This window comes from Sceloporus undulatus, chromosome 1 (genome assembly GCF_019175285.1).
Source record: "Sceloporus undulatus isolate JIND9_A2432 ecotype Alabama chromosome 1, SceUnd_v1.1, whole genome shotgun sequence".
Lineage (NCBI taxonomy): Eukaryota > Metazoa > Chordata > Lepidosauria > Squamata > Phrynosomatidae > Sceloporus > Sceloporus undulatus.
This window is the reverse complement of record NC_056522.1, coordinates 80,341,480-80,359,034: the sequence shown is the minus strand read 5'-3', so window position 1 is coordinate 80,359,034 and position 17,555 is coordinate 80,341,480. Positions and strand designations below refer to the sequence as shown.

Sequence of the window (17,555 nt, the reverse complement as noted above, 5' to 3'; positions counted from 1 at the left end):
GGAAGCAGCAATGATTAGAAGACACAAGCTTCATACAAAGAAACCAGAAATAAATTTAGAAGGATGTGAGCAGGTAACTTGGCCTTTCGCAGGACTATAGCCATTTTTCAGTTTTCAAGATCATTATCATTCATTTATTGCACTTATGTCCTGCCTTTCTTTCAAAATGGGATTCAAAACAGCTTACAATAATTTTTAAAAGATCCAGTTAAAACATTAATTTACAAAAGTTTAAAATGAATTAAATGTCAACATTATTAAAAACATGATAGAAACAGTTAAAAACTCAACTAAAAAACATGACTGAAACAGTTAAAAACCCAACAAAAAATGGTTAATGAATATAGTTTATCCTAAGCTTTAAAGGCATAAAGGTAATGGTAAAGGTGTTTCCTTGACATGAATGTCTAGTGGTAACTGACTGTAGGTGGCAGTGCTCAACTCCGTTACTAAGCCGAAGAGCCAGTGTGGTCATGTGGCCAGCATGTTACATTCTCACCAAAGTGGTACCTATTTATTCACTTGCATCTGCATGCCTTCAAACTGCTAGGTTGGCAGAAGATAGGACTAGTGATGGGAGCTCAGCCCATCATGCAGCACTTGGGCCTCGAACGGCCAACCTTCTGACCTTATGATCATCACAATTGGCGTCTTAATTACTAAGCCATCGCATCCCTAGCATAAAGGCATAGTTCCTAGTAAAGGAAGAAGATTTCACTCACTCTCTCAATATCTCTCTCAACTGTTTTAAGTTAGGTAGCATATTACTGAAGTAACATGGTTTGGATTTCTCAAGATACTTCTCTAAAGCACTGAGATAAAATCATGCTGGGAGAGAGTCAAAGAATCATAGAGTGGAAGGTCTGCTATGGGCCACTGAGTCGAACCCCACCCTAGAACAAGATGTCCAGCTACAGCAACTGCAGCAGGTGGCTGTTCTGCCTCTTTTTGAAGATGTTCAGCATGGAGACTCCACAACCTCTCTAGGCAATTGGTTCCATTGCTGAACTGATTTTACTGTCAAGAAGTTCCTTCTAATATTCAGTTGAAATCTACTCTTCTGTAACCTCAAACCATTAGACCTGGTCCTACCTTCTGTGGCAGCAGAGAACAAGCCTGCCCCCACCTCTTTGTCACAGCCCTTGAGGTATTTAAAAAGTGCAATCATGTCACCCCTCACTGTTTTCTTCACCAAATTGAACATGTTCAGCTCCTTCAACCTTTCCTCATATTTGTTTGCTCCATATCTCTTATCATCGTTATTGCCCTTCTCTGAATCTGTACCAACTTAATATTGTTCTTAAAATGAGGGACTCAGAACTGAACACAGTACTCCAGATGAGGCTTGACCAGCACAGAACATAGTTGGACTACTGCTTCTCTCATCTTGGAAACTATGCTTCAATTAATGCAGGCTAAGATAGCATTCACCCCCTTTGCTGGTTCATGTTCAACCTATGCTCAGTTTTGGTTGCCTGTAGTAAACTCTTACCACAATGTTGCATTTACTTATTTCTCTATTTATTTTTACCCAAATGCTCTCAACTGGTCCATTCTGATCACTTTCAAGAATTTCTGTATAAGTGAATTTGTCTTTGACATATAATGCTACTCCCACTCCTCTTTTAACACATTATTTTTCAATTGTAATAGTCCAATCATGGGAGTCATCCCACCAGGTCTCTGTTGTGCCTGTGAAGTCATATTTACTTTTCTGCACTAGGACTTCAAACTCATCTTCCTTGTTTCCCAAACTCTGTGCATTTGTGTATAGTTATCTTTGTTTGTCTTAACCTATTAATTTACTGTCAGTTTTTCTGTGGATCCCATTCTTTCCCACTGCTTCTCCTCCTTATGTTTGGGCTGATGTTTGCCTTTGGGCTTGCCTCTGGATTGATGTTTGAGTTAGCATCTCCAACTCCCCCAAGGATTTAGTTTAAATTTATCGTGGTCAGACTTGCCATGCTAATACTAAAGAAATTTTAATGTTGCAGTAACATTTACATTATGCTACTCTTCTTAGGTTCAATGTGTGTGCATGTATGTAACCACATACATGTAGTAAGAAAACCAACTGTGGCAGTTCAATGATTTTTCTTGACTCCTAAACATGCTTTTGTGCCATTTTACCAGAGTCAGCAATCTCCATCTGTTCCAACTTTTGCTGGGCAACAGACTTAAGTCCAGCCACTTTCTTCATTCAGTTGGACATTACTTTCCTGCCACCCCCATACCTTTCCAGCTGTTTCTGGTGCTTCTCTTCACGGGCCTGGGCTTTCATCTGTTGGACCTCAATGGTATCAGGTTTCCTACGGCGCATGTACAGCTCATGATTTCCCATGCACAGCTGCAGGATTCTCTTGTTAATTCTTAGACGAGGGGCATAAAACACAAAGTCCTACACAGAAAAAAAACAAGATGTACAATGAACAGGTCAGAAAGTGCATAGGCATAAGTATTCTTATCTTGCAGCTTTTCTAGTCCACTCACTTGGTCCTTAGTTCTTTGTAATGGAAAATCCAGGTAGTAACACATTAACAGTGATTTATGTGTTTAATTGTATGAGGCTCTTGTTCTTTTCCTGTAACATGTCTATGAATGTTTATTTCAACAGCTTAAATGCATTAATAATTCTTCAATCTGATCTTTTCAGTAAATGCCATAACACCACTTCCTTAAAATCATTCTCTGAAATGTTCATATGTGACTAGGTTTGAAAGTAAGCAGTGGAAGGTATCAAATATTTAAGAGATCTGAGCACCAAGGACTGAAGGAGAGAAGAAAAACTGTACAAACAAAAGATTAGATTTTGAAGCTATTATAGAAGAAAATTGGAATAACAGAAGTGTTTATAGACCAATTTTTTCCAATAATGCTCTAATTAATATTTAGGATACTCAGCAGTTTTCACAACTGCCAACAGATGTGACTAATCTTCCTCAAGGGGCATGCTGCACCAGTAAAGTGGTACTATCACCACTTACAGAGCCAGAAGAAGATGAAACTTCAGAAAACTGGCATCAGCAATTCATATGATGGCAGAAAACAAAGCTGTCACTCTGTATGTGACTATATATTATATAGCAACATGATAAATAATGCTTCTGCACAATGTGATGTGTTTTTGTTTTACCTCCAACTCTTAACTCTTAGATCTTTTTATGGTGTGGTGATGGTGGGTGGCTTCATAAGATATTTATTACTTAATGCACTTGATGGTGGCACAGTGGTTAAATGCATGTCCTGCAGCCACTCACTCACAGATCACAATGTGAATTCAATACCAGCCAGGGGCTCGGGGTCAACTCAGCTTGGCATCCTTCTGCAGGTTGCTAAAATGAGTACCCAGCTTGTTGGGGGCAATTAGCCTATATTTTGTAAACTTCTTAGTACAGTGGTAAATAGTATAGAAATGTACTTGCTATTGCTATGGTCAGTCTCAGGTTGTTCTGCAACAATCTGCTTTACACCTATTACTCTGCTTTACACTTGAATAAACTAGGCATTAGTTGCTGCCAGAATAAACCTGCATTTTGCCAACCAGATTTCTATGAAGTGCAAAACTGCATTATCTTCTTATTTATAGTTCTGTATCAGGAGCTCACAGTGATGGATATGAAGTTATCCTTACAGCAACCATATGAAGTAGTTTAGACTGAAATAAACAATGACTTGCCCAAGGCTATTCAGTAAGTTTATGATATAGGACTGAAAGCCAAACTTCCTAGTACAATTAATATTCCTGCACTGGCTCACTTTTAGTCCTTAAACAATGTTCAGTTTTTTATTAGCTAAATAAGGCATCTCTTTTATCCTCCCAAAGCACTACACAAAAGGAATAAGGTTTTCAGAATTTTTGGGAATCCAGTGTCTATAGTAGAGGAGTATTTTGGATCTGAATAAATCCCAAATTGAATCAGGCAGATGTGGACAACTTTAGAAAACATCCAAAGTGAAGCAGACCAAATCTGAATCCAAAGCTCCACTGGTGATTTATAGTGTGAAACAGAAGCATATAAACTATAGACAACAATGCTTTTTACTAGGCCAAGCTGATTTCTGTAAAAATCCTTTACATGTTTCTGCAGTGAAAGAATGTTCCAGGTCTTTATAGGACACTGGTAGGAGAAAAGCTATGCTTTTCCTGAATATATGTAATTCCACAATCTGTTTTCAGGTATGAGCAGGTTATACATCCATGAAAAAGAAGATAGTGTTCTGAACTTTGTTAAACCAGTGTCCATCACCAACACAATTTATCTCATGGAAATAAAACCTTTCAATATGGACCTCCTGTTGAAGGGACATCATTTGGATGGTCAGTATGTCTGATAAAGTCCTCACTCTGGTTCACTAATAATAATAATAATAATAATAATAATAATAATAATAAGTATCCCGCCTCTCCCTGTATTGGATCGAGGCGGGTAACAACAAACATAAGAATAATAAAAATAAACACAACAAACCATGAGTAAAAAACATAGCAAAACATATAAAATCCAATTCTCTATCTCCCTCCCACCTTAAAATACCATTAAAAACGACAGTTCTCAACTGGAGAGTGAACATTCCGAGATCAATTTGGGAATGCCTGCCGAAAGAGATCCGTTTTCTACCAGTCATTCCAGCATTTGTTCAAAGATTACATTCAGAGCTCCTCACTCTGAGCAAATGAAACAACAGACCCCACCTCCACAAATGCCTTGAGGATGCTTGTATTTACAAGTCTGCAGCAGTCACTTAAAAAATTCCATACTCAACTGCAAAAGCATCAGTGATAAAAAGCGATTTGGAAATACAAATTATTTGGAAAAACTAGACGTGGAAGTTTTGTGGGAAATCTTTCCTTCAGATACAGAGAATAGTTCATTAGCTTGTTGCTTGGAAGGATTAATGAGGAATTGCCTTCTGGTCCCTGAAGAATATATACGAGATAAAGTCACAAAGGCTATTTTTAAGTGTTTCAAGAACACTCTAGAGACAGTGAAAAACAAATTAACAAGTAAGTCTTTTCTATAATATTCTCTTACATTCCACAGTCTAAATAAAGATTCTGCTGACCTATAGGATAATGGGAAACATTGTTTACTAACATTATGAAGTTAGCATTAAAATAAATGCACAGGTTAATCTTCTCAGTTCAGAAAGAATGCTCATCACTTATACTCACTGGTGCTTTCTTGTCAATTGGCTTTATAACAAACTTCTTGTCATTGAAAGAGATGTTTCTGATCTCACTCCAAGGAAAGCCAATTTTAGGGGTTAATCTAGAAAAAAGAATTTAATGTATAAATATATAAATACATTTAATGAAAGAAACTGTTGGTGCATGAAATTTGTTTTTATTCAAACTATGCTAACAGCTCTGAAGTGCCAGATCTCTACAGCAGGGGTAAGCAGGAGATCTGGATGTGCTGACATATCTCTGGGTAATCTGCAGTAAAAGAAGCTATTTCTGGTGCAAACACTTATTTATTTGGCTTTCAGAACATCTGATAAAAAGAGTCCTATGAATTCTGTACATTAAAATGCACACGCATGCATGCATATAACTGATTCTGGAAAGGAAGTGGCTGCCAGAACAGAAGGCAGACTGCTGACATAATACAATCATACTGAGCAATGCCATCTAGCAGTCTTGCCATCTTGACTTCCTGACCATTTGCAAATGCAGACTCTCACAACACATCATGATAAATGCAACAAGAAAACAAACAAAACAATTGCAAGGACAAGTCCCCAGAATGCTTCTTTCTTATACAGGAGCAGGCTGTCCCACTTTTTCCATTTCCATTAATAAGTGGTCTAAATGTTAATAAGGTGACTTCAGAAACATATCTATACAGGTGTGTATGTCCCCATGTCTCTCTATTTATGTGGCAAAGACCTATGGCTGGATTAATGAGGATGGGGGTGTAAAGCAGTTTCAAAGGCTTCAGAAGGACCCCTTTGTTCATGTGTGGTAGTTCCCCTTTCAGAACCAAGGCAGCAGGTAGCTCTGGGCACCCTTGCTGCCTGAGTCCCAGATGGTATGATCCAAGCCAGAGTCTGAGAGCAGTATTACCAGTACACTGCCTGAATGTTTACTTGTTCCACAGCTGGAGAATAGGGCTAGTGTAGAGTAAACATTACCTTCCACCCTACAGTAGCTGGGAAGAGATTATTATTTATTATTATTATTAACCTTTATTTATGAAGCGCTGTAAATTTACACAGCGCTGTACATACAATCTTTTAGTTAGACGATTCCCTGCCCTCGGGCTTACAATCTAAAAAGACATGAACACAGAAGGAGAAGGGAGTGGTGACGGGAAAGGGTAAGAGGTCTTCATTCCTTTCCCCAGAAGCAGTTCTCTCCTGACAATATCACAACAGCAGAAACATATGTTTGTGTGTGTTTGTGTTGGTTTGTGTGCATCTAGTGCCAGAAGGATCATGCAGCCCCTAGTCACTTAGGGCCCTGGTGCATTTCTTCCAATTGCATTGTTGATAATATAACCTTGCCAGGACCTGTTAAGTCATCTGTACATAAAGTTCCAGGGAGTGGATTAACAAAGGAAAAGGAGGAGGAGGGTATTTTTTACAGGACCTCTTTCCAAATCTAACATTCTCATAGTAGATTCACTTTCAATTTGTATCACACAGCCTTTTTCCATAAACTCTTAGCTCTTTATGCTATCAGCCAGGGTTTCTCCACCAGGATTGTGAGATTGTGATTGAGGAGTTTTTTTTTTTGAAGTGCAGATGTAATAATTTTATGCAGCATTTCCTGAGACCTGAAAATTATTTTAAGGGATGGCTCCTCCAGGATAAAAAGGTTGAAAAGCTTGCTATCTGTCTTCTCCCAACTTACCAACCCCCTCTTTTTTTAATCAGACCACTCACTCCATCCTTTTCTTCCTCCTTTGCTCCATCCCCACTTTCTCTACATTCCATTGTCTTTGGCTGAACCAGGATGGAGAAGACAGATTCCTGCCCATTCTATTAATACCGATACATCAGGTTAAGTTGCTAAATGATGCTCCAAGCCAAAGGCTACCTGTGCCTCTAGAAACAATTATAGATTTATGTGCCTTGCCATAAACTAGGCCCAAGGGAGTGGGGAGATAGCCTCTTCCAGTACATGGTGAATATCAGTTAGTTTTTCAAAATGAGCCACATACAAGAACTCCATCTTGTGCAGGTTAAATCTCATATCATGGAGTCTCATCCAGTCCATTACTGTGCTCTGTCCAACCCTGGTTTAGTGATTTAGCTCCTTCACCTGAGTTTAATGAAGAGGCAGAACTCTGAGTCATCTTGGATACTGATGACACCTCACCATACATTTCTAGGTCTCATAGTGGTTACATAGACATCAAAAAGCACAGGGAGCAAATGCCAAGTCCTGTGGATCAGAGCAATAATCCCCAAACAGCACATTCTTGAATTGGTCATCCTAGCAGGGACCAATGAAATACAGTGTTCCCACATCATAGCTCAGAAAGCCTATCTTGATCATGGTATCAAAATCTGGTGAGCAAACAGAATCAACAGGGTCTCCCAAGGCATTTCACAGGACAGTAAAGGCAGGTCATTTTCAAAAATTCAGGCCTAAATTCAGATTAGATTGATCTGGAAAATCAGTTTCATTGGAGATACTAGAGCTGAATTTACAACTCTGTGGATCCAGCCTGGCGTCCCCTCCTTACTGAATATAATAAGCCAAGAAGGACAAGGGTCAAATACTCAAATAGCTGGCAAGAAATGATCAAGTCACTTGAAATCCAACACTTACTTAACTTTAATAATTCTATAGATCAGGTACACTTATACTAACTACTGGACTAAATATATTAGGTTTTTCCCCTCACTTTCCCTGTGGTCTCACCTCTCTTACTGTTTCAAATATTATTGACTAGAAAGCATTCAAAGAAACTCTCTTTTCAGCAATTTAATCATGCCCTGTCCACCATTTATGTGTAGATTTCATTCATGTTAAAAATTCTGCAAATTTTAATGGCAAATTACTACCATTTCAGCTTCAAAATACAGGCAAAACTATTAATATCTACTGAAGAAGTTAATAAACATTTAACTTATATACAGGACATCTCTTAAAAGTTTTCAAAGTGTTCATTGTTTTCTATACCTAATTTGGAATTCTAATATTACCAACAGGAAATATTACAGGAAAATATATCTAGTTTAACCAAAGGATCTGTCTTGTGTGGAAAATATAATTTATTAAATTATACCTAAAATTACATTTTAATCTCAATCCACTATCCACCATTTTAAAACAATGGCACAAGAAACAAGTATAGGAGAACCAGAACTTGTTTTCACTGTGAAAAGTGGGGCATTGTTAAATTCTGCTATTAACCATTGGTATTCTCACTCTGCCATTCTCTTTGTGCTTTTAATTCCATTTATTCTAATGATATAAATAGGTGTGTGGGAAATCCTGTTAATTTCAGGTTTAAAAGATTATGAATTATTAATTTGTTTGTGCATGTCTGCCCATCCCCCACTTCTCCTTCAGAGGCAAAGGTTCCTTTCCCCAGGCTTTATTCAGCTTGCAAAACCTGTTTGCATGACTATAGCTACACAAAGAGGCCTGTCGTGCAAGAAATTAGAAGCAGTTTCACTCATGCAATACCCAGAGTGACACTCCTTGTTTTCTGGGTGATGGCATGCAACAGCATTGTGGGCGAGTGAGGGACTGCTCTTACTTTGTGGTCTTAACCTAATTTTGATCAACACAAATATCAATACCTAGCCTACTCTTTTCCAGCCCTTACAGGCCACTTGTACATCTCCAGTGTGTTTGGTTATAAGGTTTATAATTGGCTCCATTTCAAGCATGCTCCGTATTTAATATTACCTTTAAACATCTTTGCTTTCAATAATGCACTTCCTTTCTGTTCTAAGCAAACATGTATATGAACAGAAACAGGGTGAAGTATTTTTGGTTTCTGTTCTCATTACATTTCATCTCCCCCACTTCCTGACTACAACCTGCTCTTACCTAGCTCTCCTCCATAATTAAGAGATCCAGCAGCTACCTACTGAAAAAGATTGATTGCAGATCTCTTGACACCATGGGACTCAATCTAATTAGCTTCCAGATTAACCCCAATTTGGCCAGCTAAGAACTGATGGACACACATGGTTCACAGCATAGAAAGAGTCTCAATGGAAAGTACTAAAATTTAGGGCTATCCTTACAAATTAAGCATACTGCCTACACTGGTTGTAATTCCTAACTTCTATGTAACAGCTGCGTGTTCAGGGAATCTTGATGTACTTCATCTGTAGACCGCATGCTGGTTAAGGAAGCGGTGGCAAGAGGCTGGTTGTTCAGACCACTCAGGTATATTCTACATCATCCTTTGGTTCAGAAATCAAAGTCCCAGTTTTTCATGGCTCAGCACATACTCCTCTACCTCAGGTATGACATTTCATAAATATCCACTGGGGATGGATTAGAAATCATTCATCTCACATGTGTAAATAAGTTTTGGCAAGAAAAATGGACCCCATGGCCTATCTGATCCATACTTTCTTTCCCACTTCATAAGATTCTTCCATTTGACCCCTGCTTGCCCTTCTAAAGCAGTAGTTGGTAGACATGTTAAATGGAAAAGAGGTCATAGCTTCAAGATAGGCAAAGGCAAGTCACTTTGATGCCACGTGTGTCCTGGTACAACTGCATGCAGAACTTATTCTGAATGGCAAGGTGACTTGCTCTGATAAGAATGCTATAAAAATACAGAATACAGATAATTAAGAAAATTTATTTGGCATTAGCACCAACTCTTCAGCTTAATCAAAGAGGAAATAAAACCTCAACTTACTTGTCGTCCTTCTCATAAATGTTCAGCCCAAGGGCATCTACTCCCAGCCAGAGATCTGTCCCTTTCTTGTTCTTAATTTCAAAGTAGTTGATTCCATACATCTCTAAGTCCTGGGCAATCTTCAAGTATTCCAGCATGGCATTCTCTCTAGTTGTCCACAGAGAAATCATACATAGAAAGTATCAGCAGACATTTCTAAGACACTTATTGGGCTAGCAGAAAGTATGTAAAAACACACAACAATTTAACCTAACTACAGAATGGCCACTGTTTTACTCATTTCTTGTTCATATTCCCATTTCTAATGTCTCTCCTGCCAAGGTACTTTCAAGATATTTCAAAACTTGCAGCTAGTCATATTGCACTCCATGTACACAACAAGCATAATACTGGAATGTCTATATTTATCAACTGTCCATTCTATAGAATCAATGCAGAGGACACCAGAGAACAAGAGATAGCTTAATAACATTTGGAAGCAAGCATCACCTGCTTAGCACTCACCTAAAATCTGGGTGTGAAATGAAGACTGTAAAATGTATGGATCCTGCAAATACCTTTTAAAAAGCTTAGAAAAGCTTAATACAAAGATGCTTAAAATGTTAAGGGAAACATGAAACCATTACTCACTTGAGCATCCCACCATGTTCAGCATGCCACACTTGGATCCGTTCTTCCCACTGTTCTCTTGAGAGTTTATGTTGGTCCATTACTCTACCAAATGAAGAAAACAGATATTATGGAATTTATAACTCCTCCTTTATAGCAATATTTAAAAGGTTATTTTTTTCAGTCTTCAGACTTACCAAAATAAGTCTGCATGATGAAAAGAGATGTCCTTCATACTCTTTTTTTGTTGTCAAGACTAAGCTTGACCACACTCTTGCACACAACCCCATTTCAATGCTCCTCTAGTAAAAGAAAGTACTGGTAGGTGCATGTCCAAAACCACAAGATTGAAAATCCATCTTGGACAAGTAAAATCCAGCATGAATAAGGAAGGGTCTGCACATGTACAAAACTCAGACTGATGAGTTCTGGATCAAGAAGCTCTAAATATCATAAATTACAGACCCAGAATGGAAACTGGTATGCATTAGGCAGCAATAATGTAAATTTGCATGATTTGTCTATAGAGGTTGTGCACTTGATTGTGAAATCTGCAGATTTCTAACTCGAAGGTAAGTGGTAGGGATGCGTCACAGAAACTATTAGCACTCTACAGCTAGAGACTAAAAAGGAGGTCTTCCTTGTACAAGTGACTCCCATACAAATATTCCTGTGTTTTGGTGGCCACTCATTTGTACTACATTCTAAATATTTGAATTTCTTAAAGAGACACACTGCAGACTAACTTTGTAACAAGCACCACAACAAAATGAATTGAGGGTTAATTACAAACTTCCACATATCCAGTTTTAAAGATAGATTCTAGAGACCTGAATGGTCTTAGAATTCTGTAAATACAAGTTCTTACCGCTGGGGAATTAGGCGTTCAGAACTGAGATATCCAGCCTTGTGTAATTCTTTATTATAGTCCCCAAATTTAGCTTGCACAGCATATGACCCAAGGAGGACTGCAGTTTCAGGTGGGCAGTAGATCTCGTCACTGAGGATGCCTTCCTTCACCTGCAGGAAGAATAGCTTTTGCGTAATGTCCTGGATCAGCTCTTCAGCTACATCTTCAGGAAAAAACTTGGCACGGAATTTGAACTGCAGTGGGTTCTCTTTCCTGACCTCTTGAGCTGAGACCTGAAAATGGTGGAAGGGGGGAAGGAAGAAGCAACAGCAGGAAATAAAAGCTTGTTGAACACACAATGCAATTTATTTCACATAAAGGTTATTTTTTTATCTTCTAAATTGTGCAGATTCACCTCAGACATTCTAACCATGCATCTTCTCTATGTTTGAAGGCAAGAGTTCTCTGTTTGTATAATTTCCCAAATATCAGTTTTCCTTCTGATCAGCAGATGATCAATGATTCACTTAGGCAGAAAAACTATTTTGCTCAGAAATCCCACTTTCAAGTAAATTATCTGTTGATTTTTTCTTCCTCCTGACTTTGACTATTGTATGTCTCTAATGGCTATCAATAACATTGCACCATATGTGGGTGTGGCATACATGGCTTTCAGCTTATGCTGAAGCTACATCATAGGGAAAACAATGGCATGTATTCACATGGTGTGCACATTGCATGAACACACCCCATTGTTTTCAATGGTTCTCGGGCATACACGGTTTTCCCTTATACAGGAGGAGGGGTCCATATAAGGGAAGGGGCCACTGTATTTGTGGTCTCTTTAATAAAGTCCATCCATCTAGCATGTGGCCTTCCTCTCTTTCTACTTCTCTCCATCTTTCCTAACATCATTGTCTTTTCCAATGATTCATTATTTCTCACGATGTGTCCAAAGTATGACAGTCTAAGTCTGGTCATCTTGGCTTCTAGGGATATTTCTGGCTTTATCTGCTCTAGGACCCATTTGTTTGTCCTTTTGGCTGTCCATGGAATCCTCAGCACTCTTCTCAAGCACCACATCTCAAATGAATGGATTTTCCTCCTATCTTCTTTCTTGCCTGTCCAGCTCTCACATGCATACATGGTAATAGGGAATACAATGGCTCTTTCCTGATCTCTTGAGCTGAGACCTGAAAATGGTGGAAGGGGGAATACGAGCCCCCCCCCCCCCCCACACACGTGGTCCTGATATAAAATGGCAAAATTAAGGTATGTTTTTTTGGAATTTATTTTTTAAAAAAATATTTTCAAGCTGAGGATGGTTGGATCTGTGGATGCAGAATCCACAGATATGGGGGGGGGGGCTGACTGTATATCTATCTATAGAATAAAATATGTGACCTGCTAGCGTCCTTTGAAAAAAATTAACAGTACCTTTGTGCATCTCTAACTGTTAAGGAGAAGGCTACAGTAAAATAGTTTTGTGTCATTGTTTACCATAGTATCAGCCTTAACAGCCACCATAAAATACAGAATGATGACACAAAAGTTTATGCTATCTTTAAAAAAAAACAAAAAAACCACACCCACACCATGAAACCTTTAGAATAAGGAGTATGTCTAGATTAGTCTTCACACTATAATTCAACTATGAGAACAGCCCATTCTAGACAGCCTGGCAACTAGTCCTACAAAGGCTTTAGAAGATTACGTAATATATGTTGAGATGTTCTGCTAATTGAAATAAACACAATAGCCAGCTGTTTGGGGTACGCAAAAATATGCTAGGACTAGTCTCTGTACAAAGAGATCAGATTGTCAGTACTGATTCACCAAAATTAAATAAGTAGTCAGTTTGCTAGGGCACATTAATGACAAGAGTGCTTTAACAATTCAAATGCACTTTTCTCTTTTTTTCATTTTGTTGAGAGATATTTATTTCTAAGTACCCTAAATGCACCAGGATCCTGTCTAATCTTGGAAGCTAAGCAGTGCAGCTCTAGTTAGTACTTGGATGGAGACCACCAATGAACACCAGGTGTTGTAGGGTACATTTTAGGGGAAGAAACTGGCAAAACACTTCTGAGTATTCCTTGCCTAAGAAAAGCCTATGAAATTCATAGGGTTGCCATATGTTGAAAGGTGACTTGAAGGCACATATACACACATAGCCTTTGAACAGCTATTTAGATACATTGGCCCAAACTCCTGATGTAGCTGCCTCTCTAGGGTTAGGCCAGGCAAAATTCAAAGTGTCGATTCTGACACAGGACACTTTAAATCAGTGTCACTAGGGTTGGTGTCACCTGGTATGATAACTCATGGTGTGACCCTCAACTGACCTCCTCCCTTACCACATTTTTTGTATTTTTTTGTAATTGTATTTCCCATATATCACTGAATGTAATGAAAAAGTTGAAATAATAAACAATTAGCAAAATTTAAATTATAACTTTAAATTTCAGTATCATAAACACTACCTAAACATATTTATATGCACATTGGTGCATGTGGCTAAAGTGAAAAATTGGTAAGATGTGATATTTTTAATTAAAAAAAAGAATAATAACTTTAATTTCTGTTTTAAAAATATTGAAAAATATTTATTTATTTTTAAAATCTGGGCATCTCCTTTCTTTCCCCACCAAACCTCACCCCACTCACACCATCTCTTCAACATTTTAAAGTAATGCAGTCAAAAACCACAGTTCATTTCTGCCAAAAGGCAGATGTTTGGGGAGCAGTGATGTCACCTCCCTTAGGGTGTCACCTGGTGAGGTCCACACAGCATAATGACAGCTCTGCTTTAAATGGCCCTCTGTCCTAAACATTTCATTGCAGACTAATACTGGACAAGTCCACCCACTTAATAATGTTATCTCTGTGTCCTATTCAGTTTGTAAGTGCAAACAGAATATGGGCAAGGTAGCTGTGCACAACCATGGCCCCTCTTGTCTTCACAGTCAGTGTCCAAGTCCAAACATTATTTAAAGATACTGTTAAACTCTAACAGGGATAGCTTTTAAAGGGAAAGTGGATATTTTAGTGTATGTTCCATTTTTGTTTGATTTAGTTCATTAATATTTAGGAAGTTTACAAGCACAGCATGTGGGCACACAAATATCCTTATTTAAGGGTCATGCATAGAAGTTGCTTTTAAATTTGATTTACCTTTTTGTCAAGCTTCAGCCAGGTTGGGAATCCTTTATTATCCACATACTGAAGACCAAAGTACCAGACTTCACGCAATCCAATAGTCTTGACCACCTGAGGATTAGCAAAGAGCTCATGTCAGTAGTCAAAAAATCTTTACAACTTCTGTTACAGTTGACTTATCAAATGACTAGTTTAATAGACTGATCACCTCTCCATCCACTCAGTGAAATAAAGGCTTCAGTACCAAGCTTTGGTGGAACTATTCCAAGCAGAGACATTATTCCAGTTCAAATGGGGAAACATATCAGGAATGAAGTAAGAAAACAATAATGCTTTATTTATTTATTTTCACCAATACAAGTAACAGAAGGAAACCTTGGTCTGAAAGGATGAGCAAAGGATATATTGTTTAGGTGTGTACTGCCTCAGCAGAATAATTGGTGCACAAAACTGGGGTCAAGGCAAACAGGTAATTATAACTGTATTTATGGATTTAAAAACAACAACAATAATACATATTTTTTTAGCAACTGATGCTGGAGGTACTTCCATTAGCAACATGATGCAAAAACACAAGTGGAAAAAGAAACCGAGTCTTGCCCAAGGAACACTCAACTGGGATCGGATCCATGTCTATGAACAATAAGCCTCCCTTAAGAGTAACTGCAAAGTTGTTTGAAAGATGTGGAGAAAAGGAAGCAGCCCCTGTTATTCTTCCCAATGTTGCTCTACATCTCCCATCATAATGCCCCAATAGTCATGTGGGCAAAGACTGATATGAGTGGGAGCAGAATATCTGGAAAGCTACAGACTCTCTACATCCATGCTATGAAAATTGTCTGTAATTATAATTAATACTGGGCATAGGTTTTAAGAGATTGATAGCTCAGTGTAACTACTGTACTGGGAACGCAACGTAAAATGTAATTGAAGCAATCTCATTAATCTTTCCAAAAAATCCGCAAGCAGCTTCTCTGCAAAAGCTAATGAAGTAGCAGAGCAGGCCTTGTGTTTGTACATAATGTCTCAGAGGTGCATATGGGACTTTCTAACCCCCTCCTTTTTTTTTTAAAACTACAAGAATCTTAACAGAGTACCTCAGGGAGCCTTCTCCCATTTCACATTCTTTTAAAGCTTCAGCAATATCTTAGCCTCTGTTTTTTGTTTTCCTGTGTCAAGAATTAAGCACAACCTTCCCCTGCTTTCGAGCTAAATTGCACCTGGTACTGCTCAGCTCTATATTATACCACAAAAACTGCTATAGGGACTCCTGTTTTCCCATTCCCTTTTTTTTTTTTTTAATCTTCAGGAAGCCTAGCAGCAGCACCTCACAAACCTGTCTTTGTGTTTTATAGCCCTTAAAAATATATATCCTGATGAGTTATGGCAGGCCCCACTTTTATTTCTAGGAAACTCAGGTTGAAATTTTGATGTGAAACTGGCCACTGCAGCTAACAACAACAACACACTCAAATTTTGAAGCATCAACCATGGTGTCTTGATAAGTTAGGGCAGGTCCTCCCATTTTAGCTCTAACTAGCTCCCCACTGGAAGTTCAGCTTAAAAAACCCCTTAAAAGTGCGTGCTTCCACTTTCTGCTAGCAAAAAGCCTCTATAGGCTACGACGAAGGTCTCCCTTCTAAAAGAGACATACAATTTTCTTAACATTCTGCATTTTACCTAGAAATGTTTCATGTATTTTACTGTTAGTTACAGACTAAAGCCCAAATATGACTGCTGGTCCCAACCTAGGCAATATCACTTAACCAAAGGGATATATTGTATGTATTTTTGACTTAACAGTTCAGTAGTTGCTTCAGTGAATCCAATGTTGTTTGAAACTAGAAACTGGGTTTAGGCCAAGAGCAGAGGACAGAAATTAATTTTAACAGAAATAGAGTAGGTGTGTGCGTGCGCATGCACAATTTCCTTACAGAGAACCCTAGAGTCAGAATAGTCAAAGAATGATGTTTTGAAGGTTTAATACCCTTTTGAAGCTCTAATAACCAAATACTCTTTAAAGAATTATCCTTTAATACCCTTTAAAGCAATCAGTGTTGAAACTTGGTGAAAATATGTCTACAAGAAAATAGAAATGGAAACAGATATTTTTTTCTCACACAAAAACTGTGTCAAAAATCTGTATATTGAAAACACACCCAGCCCCAAGTTTAGGGCCATGAGAGCTGAAAGGCGACTATATTGAAAAATTCTAGAAAACTCTTGTGGTTCTGATTTTGTTATGAAATCAAGAGAGATAACAGACTTTAGTTTTAGTAATATTAATCCAATTAAAGTTAATTTATGTTCTGCATGACCATTTAAGTCCATTCTCCAGAACAACATGAGCACAATTAATGATCCTTGAGCTGTCTGTCTGTTTCCAGATCTGATAAATCTTTTAATGAACACTATAATTGCTTTTAAAACATTGACTGAACTGACAATGTAATTATAAACACATATCATAGAAGTACACAGCTGTAACATAATTTCCTGAAGATTTGTCCCTTTTCTACAGTGACAATTCTCAATCATTTTAAAAATAATCTTCCTTTTGGGATTGAGGCCTGTCCAAACACATTCTGCATCTCTCCACTCCACTCTTCACTGAACTGAAGGATTCCACAAGGAGGAACCATGGCAGCTGAAGTGGAACCATAATACTATGATTGCATAGTATGAATGGGCTCCAATATCAAGGCAAACTTGTTAGCAGAAGTGACCTGTTGTATATTGATTAGTAAGGGTGGGATCTTTTGAAAATGTTCTTCCTTTTGAGGAAGTAATGCAATATACTAGGGCAGAGAAGAAGAATACAGTATATAGTTCTTCACTATCCATCATTATTCACTACAGTGTTACCCCGGGTTACGAAAATAATTCGTTCCGCCGCCACTTTCGTAACCCGAAAGGCTTTCGCAAGCCGAAACCCCATAGGCGCTAATGGGGAAAAGCCGCGATTTGGTGCGAAAAAGCGCCGAAAAGCACCAAAATTTCTTTCGTAACCCGAAATAACCTTCGTAACCCGGAACAGTTTTTTTCAATTGGATTTTTTCGTACCCCGGGATACGAATGCGCCGCCTTACGAAATT

At 38.2% G+C, this 17,555-nt stretch overlaps 1 protein-coding gene across 2 annotated transcripts in view; it reads right to left on the bottom strand.

Moving 5' to 3' along the window:
* The window catches only part of EZR (ezrin), a 50,700-nt gene that overhangs the window by 6,437 nt on the left and 26,708 nt on the right, over positions 1-17,555 (bottom strand). For both annotated transcript variants that reach the window (XM_042479618.1, XM_042479628.1), the window contains exons 4-9: positions 14,476-14,571; positions 11,320-11,594; positions 10,473-10,556; positions 9,843-9,989; positions 5,174-5,270; positions 2,235-2,398 (exon numbers count right to left, since the gene is read on the bottom strand). In XM_042479618.1, the coding sequence (XP_042335552.1) occupies positions 2,235-2,398; positions 5,174-5,270; positions 9,843-9,989; positions 10,473-10,556; positions 11,320-11,594; positions 14,476-14,571 (863 nt within the window). The remainder of the gene's footprint in view (positions 1-2,234; positions 2,399-5,173; positions 5,271-9,842; positions 9,990-10,472; positions 10,557-11,319; positions 11,595-14,475; positions 14,572-17,555) is intronic.